This window comes from Anopheles marshallii, chromosome 3 (genome assembly GCF_943734725.1).
Source record: "Anopheles marshallii chromosome 3, idAnoMarsDA_429_01, whole genome shotgun sequence".
In the NCBI taxonomy this organism is placed as follows: Eukaryota; Metazoa; Arthropoda; class Insecta; order Diptera; family Culicidae; genus Anopheles; species Anopheles marshallii.
The window spans coordinates 48,767,275-48,781,945 of NC_071327.1; the positions used below are offsets into that span (position 1 = coordinate 48,767,275).

Here is a 14,671-nt window from a genome sequence, read left to right on the forward strand (position 1 = left end):
ATATTTAATTTATCTTACTTCAAATATAAACGAAACATGTTTCATTATTATCAGAAAGTGTTATTAATAATCAACGACATTTTAATTAAATGTGGAAATGTGAATGTTGTGAATGTGCTTCATAACGTGGAAATAAGTATGCGTTCCCTTAATACGATAATTAAACGATATTACTATGGGAATTCACTTTACACGGAAATTCAACATACGCGAATTCCTCCGGCGTGCATTATTTGCGGAATTCGAGAAATGTATGTACCTCGACATTCTTTTACAACGAAAATTGTGAATGGGATCATATAGCTTATTGTAATTCTAGGAAGCAATTATGTAGCAGGCATGAAATAATTGACTCGTACGAAATAAACGACTCACTAGTTATGGAGAATAAAAGTCTGCAAATATGACAGTCTGCAAATACGGCTGCTAAAAAGAGCAAAGTAAGTCCTATCATTCATACCATCTTCCACGGTTAATAAATTCCAACGATCAACGTGAGTGAAGCAAAATATTTTCTTGCTCATTTCATGCAACAAAGTTAGCTGGTCCAAGAAAAAATCGTTTTCTACAAAAAATCAAATACACATTAAGATCAGTTCTCCGAACGTTCAACGACATTCACATCCAAGAAGTCCTTCAACAACTGCCTTAAAAAAGCGACCCTTTCCATATGAAACCGATAAGCTATGGCTTAGAAACCACAACATTCCGCTCACGTCTTAAGTGGATGTACACACTTGTGAAAAAGGAGAAATAAAGGCATTCAAACAGCCAAAAATGGAAACGCAAAAAGCCACAACGCGTAATATTTTGCGGAATAAAACCTCTCATACACCGAAACCAGCTGTGGTTTAGACTTCCGGATCGTTCTTCCAAAATGTTCCCCAGGGTTCGACACCGAGAAAGTTGGTAGTTACAGACGTGAGGTATGCTACGTGTTGCCGATACAGTTGGCCACCTACCTCTTTCTCTCTTGGAAACGAAAGAATTTCAATAATTTCTCAAACTCAAACTGCTCCAAACTGCCCCAGCCAGGACAACACAATCTCTACACTTTGCCGCCATAAAAGAAATGCTTCAAGATGCTTCGGTTTTAATCTGAGTCCGTAATTCCCGCACGTATAATTCCAATCCATTTTCACCGATTGCACATAAAACTTCCCACCACCAAGCGCGTTACCGGTTCCGGTACAACCCTTTAACCTTGCTACACCATGGTAAAGTCCACGTGCACACTACAAACCTGTTTTCCCACCCTGAGCGCCCAGTTAATTCCTTATCGGAAGTGTGTGGCCCGTTTTTCTCGGATTTTCCATTTCGAAACGGGCCGGAATGCTGTGTAATTTGAGGCGAACAATCGTTTGCTCTACAAAATGGCTCAATTACACATTCTCTTCTAGAGTGTTGGGCTAGGGAAAAGGGGTTTCTTCCCGGTACTACCTGCACCACATTAACCCCTTTCCTAGCCAGAGTGCAAGCACTGTACATGGCTCAATCCTCGTCTACTGCACACTGCTCAGATTGGGTGCGCTTCTTAGCCGTAGTTCTGCAAAGTTAAAACCCTCTAGCAAATCTTTGCGTGGTCGGTGTGCACTTCTTAAGCAACATTGGTGGGTTTCTTTTATTTTTTCGCCCCTTCTTGCTCCGAACCCATCGAAAAGGCGAAACACGCCAACAAAATGGCATCGCCCAATGCACTAGGCGGAACGAGCATTCGGACTCGACCAAACCGTTCGGTAGTGCAAAGTTACGAAAACTTCTCGACTGATGTATTTACAGAACGTAAAACTTGCTCTCACATAATTGTGTGTGACTACCAGTCCCCTTTCCATTACATCCGAAGAAATTCCGTACAGTCGGAAGAAACCGCACCACCCGTTCGCGAGTAGTTGCGAAATGGATGTCGGGAAAACTACATTCTACACATACTCCCGGCTCGTGCGAAAGTCATCTTGCCTATCCCTCTCCAAGCTCCGGACGCTAAAGTCTGTCGTTGTGTGTCTTGCGAGGATTTTAAGCAGCAGCAGCAACACACTTGAAGACTTTTGGCACGTTTACACCGACACCCGAAGCCCAAGGACCCCTCTAATGACTGGTGCAAGTCGAGAACAACAGTGTAAGTGGGTAGCTTGAATTAACTTTTTGCACCACGGGATTTTCAGTTAAGATTATTGGTCACAAAACTCAAAACATATGACTAAAACAATAAAATAAATTGGTTCAAACTTCACACTGTAACATGAATTACAGCGATGATTTAAAAATAATGAAGTTCGATCACAATGCCAAAAAGAAAAAAACGAACTATGAGGTTGCCGAGCGACTCAGAGCAGCTCTGATGAATTTTAATTAAAAAAAATAAGTTTTTATTTAGAGTTAGTTTCATACAAACATGATAAAAAATATGCTTACTCTCCAACATTATTTAAAACCCCGTACAGAAGCTTATTTGTACACTGTACTAAAAAAAATCTCCAGCGATCCCAGTCAGCTGCAATTGCTTCTGATTTTCTGGTCAATAAATTTGTGCAGACATTCGTCCGCTTCGCCCCGAAGGTTAATTTGAAGCTATCCAAACGACCGTAAGAAACTTTTACATTGCTGCTTTTCTACACTTTTCACTCTTGAAAGTTGGTCCTTCAGCCGGTTGGCCCATGCGGATAGGAAGACCTACACCAACATCCAACTAAAACCAATTCCAAAGAAACCATGCACAGTACGTGCAGTGACTGGGACGTACAATTACTTTAGCACGTACGGACAATTGTACGCCAGCGATGGTGTGACCACGTGCGGTCCATATAGAAAAATTCTCCAATTCCCGGACCAAACTTTCCCGGCGGCTAGTAAAACCAGTGCACGGAGGAAGTACACGGTGGGCGAAGTCAGGCTAACCCTTCGCTCTTCTACACAGCTAATAGCTCAACGCCACTCGGTTAAACGTCCATCACAGTGCGTCAGAGGAAAAAGTGATTTCACACATTTTTAACCCCACCCGCTAGCAAACATTCAACGTCATGGTTCAGATTTGTAGAATCTTCTCCGCAAGTAACGTACGAGGGTGTCTTATTTGCACAGGAGTGCTGTCGCACTGGACAGACGGGGGTTTCCCCGATGATCATGCTGTTTTATCTACGAGCTCACGCAAGCCTTCTTTTCGGTAACAGCGAACGAGATCTACATTGTTTTCGTGAAGTGGCGTCGAGATTTATAGCCCCCGTCATAGCCCGGTGTGCTAATATTTGAGCAGCTTGTTGGGAATTCCCTCCCCTGGCGAGGCAGCATCATTTCGTGTTGTTGGAGTGTTGCCAAACGAGCAGAGCGATTTACCAAAAGCGATCTTTCAAGTCTTGCTTTACATGTGTTCGAAAAACTGGACGAAAAATGGAGATTTTTATTTTTAGATTTAATATATTTGTTTACGTTTATATTTATATATTATATATATTTGCACGTTGTTTTATTACACTAACCTTATACCTGATAACAAATTGAACGAAGAATCCCATTCGCAAAGTAAACTATATTTCCCTCCCATAAACTGTCCAGCATCAACAACATGATAGATCCTAGCTGGAATTTACACGTTTAGGATGATCTTTGCCAATCCCCTCCACTGCCACAACACATTCCAAAACAGTTGGCACAGATTTGCCTCAACTTGCTGCTAATCCGGTGAGTTACTCGTGGTGCTCAGTCGTAACTCGCGATGCCCTCACGCACACACGAGATGTCTCGTGTCGATCGATAATCAGCACACTCGATCGACTATAGCGCGATCGTATTTTCTCAGTAAAAGTTTGTTCGCTTCCCGGCCAAGTTGTGCCGATGCGATCGTCTGTCCAAGCGTGGTACACGGTAGTGGCGCTTCTGTTTTTGTGTGTCTTTCCATCTTAAGGCAGTTCCCGAGCTGATGCTGACAAGGTCAAAAGCACTGCTCGGTTCATCATCATCGCCTTCCGGAGCTTGGCATCGTTCCATGTGATGCTGGAGCATCAGTGAAGTGTGCGTCGTATCGTGCATCAGATATCACGGTTTGGGAATTTACGCGCAGTCTAGCTGGTCACACACATCAACACAACAGCAGCAAATGTGCGTGCGCGTGTGAAGGCGTCCGTAACCACACCGTAAATAACAACACAGCGTGCGAGCTTGCTCGCTTGCTGTCAAACAGCTGTCGGGGTGTTACATCCCGTAAGAGCGAGGAACCTTTAAAGCGACATGCGATCTATGGGGCCCAATAGCGTCAGGTGTTGTAAGTGTCACTGCATTAAACGTACATACACATTAACGAGTCCAGCTGCAGGTTGTCTTTGAGGCCAAGGTCCCAAGTGTAACGCGGAGAAGGAAAAAACCACATATTAAGAGTGGCTTTGTTTGTCGTCATCGAAACGAAACGTGTTCACCGGTACGCCGTAATTAGGACAAACGGAAGCTTTGGTGCACCGTTGCTTCAGAGCGTGCCAATTACTGGTGACACATTAGCTCTTCCACCGATACCGTTTACATTGCTTCGGAATTTCATACGACGGAGGTTGTCTTCATCGCCGCTCTCTAGCGACGCTGAATGAAGACGCGCAATGAATCAGCTCTATCTCGCAAATACTTGCGTCACACCGTAACACATCATACACGAATTGAAACAATCAATCTCTTGCCGTTTTATGCCGCTCCCTCCCTCTACCATACAACACAAACGATTAATATGTGCACATATGCGTTACCACGATGTTGTCGTGACTGATGACTTTCTAATGGGCGAACTGGATGCTTCCGAAGCGAGGCCCTTGTCTAGCGCTCGGTTAGCGCTAATCAATCTCTTATAGGCAACTAACCACAATAACGTACTGCGCATCCAGACGGGCTGATGGTACCATTCGGAGAACGTGCCCAAAACCTTCCTCAGGCGAAACATTGAATATTAATAAGTCCAGGTGTACCGACACCATCGAGCAGCGATTGATGAGGCAAAGCAAACATCAACCAAAAGCTGGGTTTTTTTTGTAAATTTCGGGAAGCTTATGCAGATTGACGGAGACATTCTCTCAAGACAGTCAATTAAACCGTGGTCGCTAACAGGTTTTTGAACAGGTTTCTGGGTGTCAATGGCACGGTTAGATATGAAACGAAGGGTACAACATTGAAGATACGTTCGATTGGTTTGTTAGGTCCGTACGGGTCACAAACTTTAGAGGTCCATTTAGCTTCCATTTAGCTATAGCAGACGTTCCGGCTGATTAGCATATGGGGTAAAATTAAATCTGAATTATTAAATTATATTTTATTCTCATAAAAACAAATATATTTCAATAACAAATTTATATTAATCGTGACCATGGTTTGGATAGGTAACATATAATTAAAAATCATTCGAGTTGCTTTTTCCAAAAGCGTTCCTTTGGTATTCATATATTGTTCATCTCTTAAACACATCTACATTGTATCCTGCAAAAAATGACAACGAATTAATTTGATGTGACAAGATTTTAAACCAAAAAAATGTTCGAAATAACTTACAAAACAAAGCTACTCGAAGAAATGAAAGGATTGATCGAAACTTTCCTTCTTGGGAAAACAGCTATTTTGAATTGTGCTGAGAGTACTTATGCCTGTCCGACACTACCACCCATCTACTGAAGTTGGAACCATACCAACAACCTTGCTACCCGTAAGCTATTATGCTTGGAATGTTCTATTCGTCATTCTCGACAAGCTAAGCTACTGACGAAGGCTTCCCGTCGCACCTCGAGCACGTTGTTTGCGCTTGTGCGAAACAAAATACGTAAACAGACGAGTTGCATCGTACGACTAAAAAATATACAACTCAAATGCACGAGCTAGGCGCTGTCGTAGACGCCATGCTTACATTATTCTCCACCCCGTGTTTTGCGACCCACCTCCAAACGTGGAACATCGGTGACGCTCGGTGTATTGATATGTACGCGCTACATTTCACCCGTTTCGGTTCATTGCAGATGCAGTCCTGATGCTACTGATTTCCATCGGTACGGTGCATACCTTCCGAAGGCATCATCCCCGACAACAATCCTCTTTCGTGTCTAGAAATGACTTCGACTGGCATCTCGCCCGTGTAAGTACACTCACCGGTAGCACACTGATTGGCACTAGATTGCAAAGCTTACCATGTTCTTTGCGCTCTGCGACATACTGCTTGCAGGAAGTTTTCCAGCATGAGAACTCGAACGTCGTGTTTTCGCCGTTCTCTATCAAACTTTTGCTCACGCTGCTGTATGAGGCAGCCGAGCCTGGATCTACTACTCACACCGAACTCGAAACGGCACTGTGCGATCCAGATCTGAACCGGACGCGTGCCTTCTACACCCAGTTCCTGAACGCATCTGCGGTACGATTTGCTAGATCAATAAAATAGCTACTTTTTATAGCTCTTGATTCCTTCTTTTTTATTTCTTCCCTACAGCAAACGAACGGTGACTATGAGTTTGATATTGGTACGAAGGTGTTTCTGGACAAAGTGCACGGGAAGCTTCCGCAAGTGTATACGGATTTGCTTGAACAAACCTACCGCACCTCGGTGGACCGTGTGACGTTCAACGGCACAAAAGCGACCACTGATCAGATAAACACCTGGTGTGAAAAGGTGACCCGTGGCCGAATCACGGAACTAGTAACCGAAGGTAAGATGATGTCTTCAAGCCCCCAGGTCCAAGCACCGCTATAGTCAACGGTGACGGACACAATTTCCTGAGATGAGGATGTGTTAGGATTATTAGCCGATAAACAACGACATTTTTTTCTCTCTGCGTTCAACACAGACACGATTCAGGATGCACAGCTAATCCTGGCAAACGTGCTGTTCCTGAAAGCATCCTGGAAGAACTCGTTCCCCGACGACCAAACGCATAATCGAACGTTCAATGTCACCGACGGCGGTAGCGTGATAACCGAGTTCATGCACCAGATGGATCTGTACGATTATGTCGACCATGAGAAGCTCGGTGCGGAAGTGCTACGATTGCCGTACAAAGGACGCCAGTTCAGCATGAACATGGTACTGCCCCACAGGAATGTGTCCCTCGCGGCTCTAACCAGTTCTCTCACACCCGCCATGCTCGACTCGATAGCGCAATCGTTTGTGCGCGAAGAGGTAACCGTGATGATACCAAAGTTCCGATTCAACTATGGCACGCTGCTCAACGAGGCCATCCAGAACGTAAGTTTAAGGTTCCAGAAGCCGTAAACCGTACGGGAAATAAGTTTCCAATCTCATGCAATCTTCTTTTTTGACATCATTTTTAACAGCTGGGAATACGCGATGTTTTCACGCGCAATGCAGCACTTCCACTGCTTTCCCCTGCCGATGACCAGGCACAAAATGACACCAGCAAAACTTCTCTTCAGGTGTCGAAGATACTACAAAAAGCGGGAATTGAAATCAACGAAAAAGGAACGCTTGCTTTCGCTGCCACAGGTACGTCATTAATGCTTCCAGACCGAGAATGTTTTTCGAAGTTTCGAAGTAGAAAAGAAAACATCGCCTCTCGACTGAACTTACTGATAACGTCTTGAACCTCTCGGGAGTCACCGATGGCAGCTGTAAAATCGATCCTCGGATTTTTTTTACAAATTTGTGTTTCCATTCCTTATCATAAGAAACAAAAAACTTCTAACTTTGCCATTCGGTTCACCGTGTAAGAGTGAAGTAAACTAACGAAACCCCATGAACGTAATGATAACGGGTATCTCTTTTTTTCACCCTGCTTTTGTACAGAAATTCAGCTAGTCAACAAATTTGGCTACGATGGCGATCCAATCGTGTTCGAAGCGAACCGACCATTTTTGTTCTACATACTCGATGAGGAAACCAATGCGCTGCTGTTCGTGGGAAAGGTGATGGATCCTTCGCACAGTACGCCCTAGCCTGCAAGGACGCGTTATAGAATATAACAATTAGCAAGTACATCCAGAGAGAAAACGAGATTTATGCGGCTGAGATGCTTCTGACAAGCAAAACCATGAAACCAGCCGCGATGTACGGAATGTCAAACAGTTGATCCGAGGATATCAGTACACCAGGAAACGGAAACAAACAACTAATTATTCATTGTGTAAGCGAATGTAACAGAGCGTGTAGGTTTTAACTAAACACTAGCAGCCAATTTCCATTGCCGAGACGACGCGACACGACTGAAGATAGAAATAGCCACAAATAGCCGTATATACAACCTGTCTCCCCCAGCCGCGCCAGGCGCAAATATTTTTAATTGCCACCATGAGCTTTGGAAGAGTATCAAAATATTCCTAGTTCCTTTAGCATGTAAGTTTGTTAAGAAAAATAAACTGACTTGCATATGACGCAAACAACGCAAAATCCCCATAGTCGGAGCATTGACCAATTGGTGGATGTTGTTCGGTTTTTCCATCCATCGAATCAAATCACTGATAGTGGGTAAGTGTTTCCTGGAAAGCTATCAGAAAGAAATTGGGGCAATGATTAAAGTACACAATTCACACTCATTGCCCTATTGCAGAATGATGTACTACTGTTTAAACAAGTTCTCTAATAGTACCACTGGCTGACGTAATCTCAGCTAAATGTGCTCTTTTCTTCATGTTAATGCTCTTTACAGTGTTTCAAAAATCTAATAAAACTCCTTATTTAGCTTCAAACTATAACACAGCAGGAAACAAGCTGTAATATACGTTGACTTTTCAATTCATTCCAAGCAAGACTCTCAACGATCGTAATGATTAACTTCAACAGATCAACGCCTCCACTCACTCACCCTCACGGAAATGTCGCTTGGCAGAATATTCTCACGAAACATTCATTCGACAAAGCCTCTCATGGATGAACACTCCGATCGTCTTTGCGCTCCATCTTCGGTACCTCACCGCATATCAGTACACGTTGGCTGATCGTTCGAGCTGGACGAAAATGGGAATCTTCCACGGCGGACGGTGGACAGTGCTATGTTGTGTGTTTGCGTGTAAGTTTTCCCAATCAGCTGTTGTTTCTAATGGATACAGGACACAAGCGTACAATTTGGCTAACGTTCCAATTCTCTCCTTCTTATGTGCCAAGTAACCATCGCGGCAACTCCCAGAAAATTCCTTCAAAATCGCTTCAGCGTCGACTATCAACCATTCGAAGGCCCTTGGAATGATGATTTCGACTGGGGCGTAATAAAGGTTTGCTCGCTACGTCAGTAACGGTGCGGTTTGTCTGATCGTTTCTCTTGTTTGCTCGTAGGAGGTACTACATAAAGCTCCAGGCAATGCAGTGATATCACCGCTCTCCGTTAAAGCACTGCTGGCTCTGCTGTACGAAGGAAGCGCGAGTAATTCTATAACGGAGCGGGAACTTCTTCAAGCGCTCAGTGGCGACAATGGTCAAACCGTGCCCAAACTTCAAACTGATCTGCTGCAGTATAAAGAACAGCAACGAAATCTACTTATCACCGATCGTGTATACCACGACGTCTCGGTGACGATCTTGCAAAAATATCACAGCATTATTGCGGCCCGCTACGGTGCTACAACAGAATCGATCGACTTCCAGGATAATGTGGCCGCTGCAGCACTTATCAACGAGTGGATCGCCCAGAATACGCGCGGAAATATTCAAAACATCATTAAACCAGACATGCTACAGGATGCGTTGATGCTGTTGATCAATACGATCTACTTCAAAGGTTCGTGGGCTATTCCCTTCCCAACAAATGCCACCGTGGACAGGAATTTTTATCCCGGAAGGAAATCTACAGTAAGCCGATTCGCTGCTCAAACAACTCCCTTCATGAAACAGCGCGAGCGTATCTTCTATTACAAATACTCGGACCAGTTAAATGCTCAATTTCTTCGATTGCCGTACGACAGTAACCAATTATCAATGATAGTCGTGTTGCCAGATGAGCAGCTTTCGTTGGGTCAGTTGATTTCGCGTCTCTCACCTCAAACAGTGCATCAAACACTGGCGGATATGACCGAAGAAGAGGTGGAGATAGAGCTGCCGCGGTTCAACATCACCTACTCGGGCTCCATGCGAGAGTGTCTTCAGCAACTAGGCATCTCGCGCGTATTTACCGATCAAGCCGAACTACCGTTGATATCACGCGGCCGTACCACACCACTGAAGGTTAGTACGATACTGCAGAAGAGCTGCATTCTTGTGGACGAACAGGGCACGGAGGCGTCAGCGGCTACTGAAGGAACGCTTGTGTTTACGATTCTCAACCAACCGATCAAGTTCATTGCCAATCGACCGTTCCTCTTCCTGATCTACGACGAAGGCAAGGGCAACTGGCTGTTTGCCGGCAAGGTAGAAGATCCTCAGCACTGAAGAGGTGACACTGCGAAACCCCTGCTATAAAAACTCGTTGTACAATCAGATTCAATCAATAAATAAGGTGTATTTTGTAATGTAAACTTCACTAAAGCACAGTTCTCTCGGAAACAACCAAATCATGAAACAAAATATGGAGTGAAACAAAGATGGAGTATACAAAAACTAAAATCTTTTCATCACTCAAAACTTTCTTTTCGTGCAGCATGTTAATCAAACTCCAACAGCGTGATAATGCCTTTTGAAACACAAAATTTGTTCTTTTTTTCGTTTCTTTTCTCATATTTGCACTAACATTACTGATGGATGATTTCGATGCTCCTGTCCTAGTTTGAGTGCGTACTGGCTTTCACACACTCATCCGAAACCGGTTTATCAGCACGATGCGAACCTGAACTGCGTTCGCGTTCGTGCCGATCCGAGCTGGCGATCACTCACGAGGCCAGGTGGGATGGATCTCGCGCGTAGATGACCAGAACCATTTTGTCCGTTTTATAGTTCGGTCGTTAGTGTGCTATCCGCTCGGTTGTGTTCAACCATGAATAAGTTTAGCTTTGTGATATTGTGCTGTAAGTGGACTTCTTTTACGCTGGCTCACAAGCTTCTACCTTTAATTTTTAGAATTTAATGTGTGCGGTTCATTAGACGTTCTATAAAAACCAGTTTAATCGTGGATTCATAATTAACATCCTCAGTATACACACTTACAGGCGAAGAAAACCGTCTGAAACAACGAAAACCCCGTCGAGTATGGAAAGGAAACAGTGCTCCGTTGATTTGTATGAAAAACTTAAGGAACAAGATCGCGTTTACAAATGGGTAGAACCTACAGATAAGAACCAAGCTAGCCTGCAGGAATGGCCCGAAGGTATGGTGTTTACGTGACCCACACCAACCGAAGGTCGTCATGATCGATGGCATAATTTTTTGATTGTGACTCCTCGCACACATACATTCGCGATCATGTAGATTCTGTTCCTGACCTTTTTGACACGACTCCTCGAGGAACCTGTTTCTTCTCTATCACTTACAGGAAATCCCTGCCCATGGAAGAAGTAACATCATCATACTCTCATTATGATCATTCTCATCGTGATCATGTTTTTAAAGATAGATCAGTTTGGCTCGATAGGCTCATAGCTTTCGGTCGAGTGCTACAAAGATCGCATCAAATAGAAGATCGCGGGTCATATTACAGAAGATCAGTAAGTGACGAACGGTGTTAAGTGTTGAAAACTAGTCACACAAGTTTGGTGCCGGTTCGGCATTCAAATTTGACACTTGGCCGCGGTGCCAACGACATGCATAATGTATAGACGCGTGTTGCGTTCGCTTGCTACGAAGATGCGACCGACTATCGCTGTTGCTTGCAGCCGTGTGTGCGTGAGAGCGTACCAATGGGAATTCCCCAGTCTCGTACAACAATCGTTCTGATAATACCGGTATTTCCCAGTTGAGTTCGTTGTGGCTATTGACACTAACGATCGGCCCATTTGAGAATGACACTGACATTGGAGCGGAGAACAAGAAGTTGAAATGGTGTAGGACACAGCAGAGAAGAGGCAATAGTTAAGAAGCAAATTACCAATTGATTATTTTACTGGTAATGTCAGTACAACTAAACATTACAGCACATTTAGGCAAAACTACCTCAAACCACAATTAGCTTTATACAGAATTACGGCGCAGCTTATTTAAAAAGTTATTGTTTTCTTTATACAGTTGCCGCACTTTTAATTTTTGACGCAGTGGCCCAACATGATATCCACGGTCCATACCAAGGCCAACGCCAAAATGAATTTGACCTGAAGTTCGTCAAGGTAAGATATTTCATTATCTCACAATTTCACATAATGTCAGTTAACAGACTTACAATTTTCAAATGGTCTATTTCAGGAAATCTTCAAAAATTATAACTCCAACGTTGTGCTCTCACCCTTTTCGGTCAAAATCCTGCTCACACTTATCTACGAGGCGTCCGACACTAGTTTCGGAGATTCCGTATCCAACACGAAGCGCGAACTTAGCAGCGTTATTCATAATGATAACATTGAGCAGACGCGTAGCTACTATAAGCAGCTGCTTGAGTCGGCCCAGCAAGATAATAAGGACTTTGATCTGAACATTGCCACCAACTTCTTCGTCGACGATTTCATTGAGGTGATCAACAAGTACCAACAAATCGCGAATACACACTACCATGCGATGCTCGATAAGGTGTCCTACTCCAACCCAACGGAAGCCGCGGCCACTATCAACAACTGGGTGGCGCGAAACACAAATGGCCGTCTAAAGGAGATTGTGACGCCGGATGGTGTAGAAGGTGCCGTCATTACGCTGGTCAACGTCATTTACTTTAAGGGTCTGTGGACGTATCCATTCCCGGAGGTGGTGAACAACGTTAAGCCATTCTATGGTTCGACCGGCAAGCCCACCAATGCTCAGTACATGGAACAGAACGGACAGTTCTACTATGATAATTCAGCCGATCTCGGGGCGCAGATCCTCCGTTTACCGTACCGTGGTGATAAACTTGCGATGTACTTTATTCTCCCGAACGCGGACAACTCCATTAATAAGGTGCTGGAGCGCATCAACAGCGGCTCATTGCATCAAGCACTTTGGTATATGGAGGAAAACGAGGTTAACGTAACCATTCCCAAGTTTAAGTTTGACTTTAGCGAACAGCTAAACGAGCCACTGCAACAGGTGATTTTTTTTCCTGCAACAAACAACATCATTTGCTATAAATCTTTTTTTTTTCTATTTTCCTAGATTGGAATTCGCGAAATCTTCTCCCAGAACGCTTCCCTACCACTTCTGGCACGTGGCCGTGGAGCTCGCGATGAGGTGCGAGTTTCTAGAATCTTCCAGAAGGCCGGTATCACCATTAATGAAGTTGGCAGTGAGGCATATGCCGCTACTGGTAAATTTCCAGTCCATAAACAGCTCTAAGCATTTTTTTTCTAATACTTATTTCTCCGGTTTTTTGTCTATTGTAGAGATTCAGCTGGTCAACAAGTTCGGTGGCGATGGTGTTCAAATCTTTACCGCAAATCGGCCGTTCATTTTCTTCATTGAGGATGAAACCCTCGGTACAATGTTGTTCGCTGGAAAGATTGAGAATCCTGTCTTTTAATATGCTCGCAATGATGTACGATGATCGCGTTAAGCGTTCCTAAAACCACTCGTTTCTATGTAACCGATCGTTTTAATAATATTGTCGTCAATAATAAACGTCTGTAATGATTTTTGAATCACAGATAAAAAAGCATTCTTGTCTGACTTGTTTCGCTCAACTATTTGTAGTTACCTTTAATATAGATATATATTGCAAAACATTTGTTTTAAACAGCACATGCGTTGCAGTGGAAACCCTCATCTCATAATGAATCACTTCAATGCACTTGCCAAATACATTAATGTGAATTTAGCAATAATAAATTATACGCTTCAATATCCTTTTCTCCGTAAATACCCACAGTGCTTTATATACCCAGCAGCATGGTTGTTTTCGTTAAAATATCACTAACATCAATCATTTGAACAATCATCTCGATTGATCAGCTTGTTATAAATAAAGCCCTTCAAGGTGCATTTAGCGGCGCTTATCCTTGTGCTTTCCGTATCGGGAAGATGCACTCCTCCAGAAGAAACCTTTCATCCATGCACACATTACAAGGATGAACAATACGCTCTAGCCGATGGTTAAAGCATTCTTCCGCTTCATCGCTGCTGCCCATTTTCATGCAGACCGGAATAGGGACCTAAGTGCACCGATCTAGATTCGATCTAACCGAAAGTGCTGACAAAGCGTTCGTACCACCATCATCAAAGAACAGTGATGCATTATGTTTAGTTCGCTTCAGTATCCAGTCGCCTCACATTCGGTGCTCTATTCTTCGTTAATAGTTACAGTGAGAAAAACACCGTTGCAGCGATTGCAACCGATAAAGGTGGCCTAGCTTTTGTAAGAGTATGGTCCGTAAGTCCATAAATAATGCTGACTCATAAAAATGTAATTACCAAGGGTATGTTTAATTTCTTCCAGTACGGGGAATTCCTCTCACAGCGAGAGCGCTTCTGTATGTTTTGTTTAAGGGTTTTATTTTGTAAACTTTATTCTACGCTCAGAAAAGATTCCCCGTTTATTCTTATCACATGAAAAGGTACTATCTTCTTCTGCTCCAAGATCAATTTAAAATGAGTGTACAAGAAAAGGACATAAATGCCTTTGGTAAACATTGTTCTTCCCGTGTAATGTTTTTGTAAAACTGTGCAAACGAAACATGACTCACTGAAAAATAGTTTGTGTACGATGTCACTATTCTTTGCTGCAACAGCATC

At 43.5% G+C, this 14,671-nt stretch overlaps 3 protein-coding genes across 3 annotated transcripts; all 3 read left to right on the plus strand.

Moving 5' to 3' along the window:
* The first annotated feature begins 4,221 nt into the window (after positions 1–4,221).
* On the plus strand, positions 4,222–7,899 carry LOC128712163 (serine protease inhibitor 2-like). Its single transcript, XM_053807058.1, has 7 exons — positions 4,222–4,255; positions 5,976–6,091; positions 6,179–6,364; positions 6,440–6,656; positions 6,795–7,192; positions 7,282–7,450; positions 7,751–7,899. The coding sequence occupies exons 1-7, from the start codon at positions 4,222–4,224 to the stop codon at positions 7,897–7,899; spliced, it is 1,269 nt and encodes a 422-aa protein (XP_053663033.1).
* A 1,018-nt stretch (positions 7,900–8,917) lies between these two features.
* LOC128712746 (serine protease inhibitor 2-like) lies at positions 8,918–10,321 on the plus strand. Its single transcript, XM_053807621.1, has 3 exons — positions 8,918–8,969; positions 9,065–9,171; positions 9,233–10,321. Exons 1-3 carry the CDS (start codon positions 8,918–8,920, stop codon positions 10,319–10,321), a joined length of 1,248 nt encoding a protein of 415 aa, XP_053663596.1.
* A 541-nt stretch (positions 10,322–10,862) lies between these two features.
* On the plus strand, positions 10,863–13,463 carry LOC128712747 (serine protease inhibitor 2). The gene is made up of 5 exons (XM_053807622.1): positions 10,863–10,893; positions 12,047–12,144; positions 12,221–13,033; positions 13,100–13,250; positions 13,327–13,463. The coding sequence occupies exons 1-5, from the start codon at positions 10,863–10,865 to the stop codon at positions 13,461–13,463; spliced, it is 1,230 nt and encodes a 409-aa protein (XP_053663597.1).
* Positions 13,464–14,671: the final 1,208 nt, after the last annotated feature.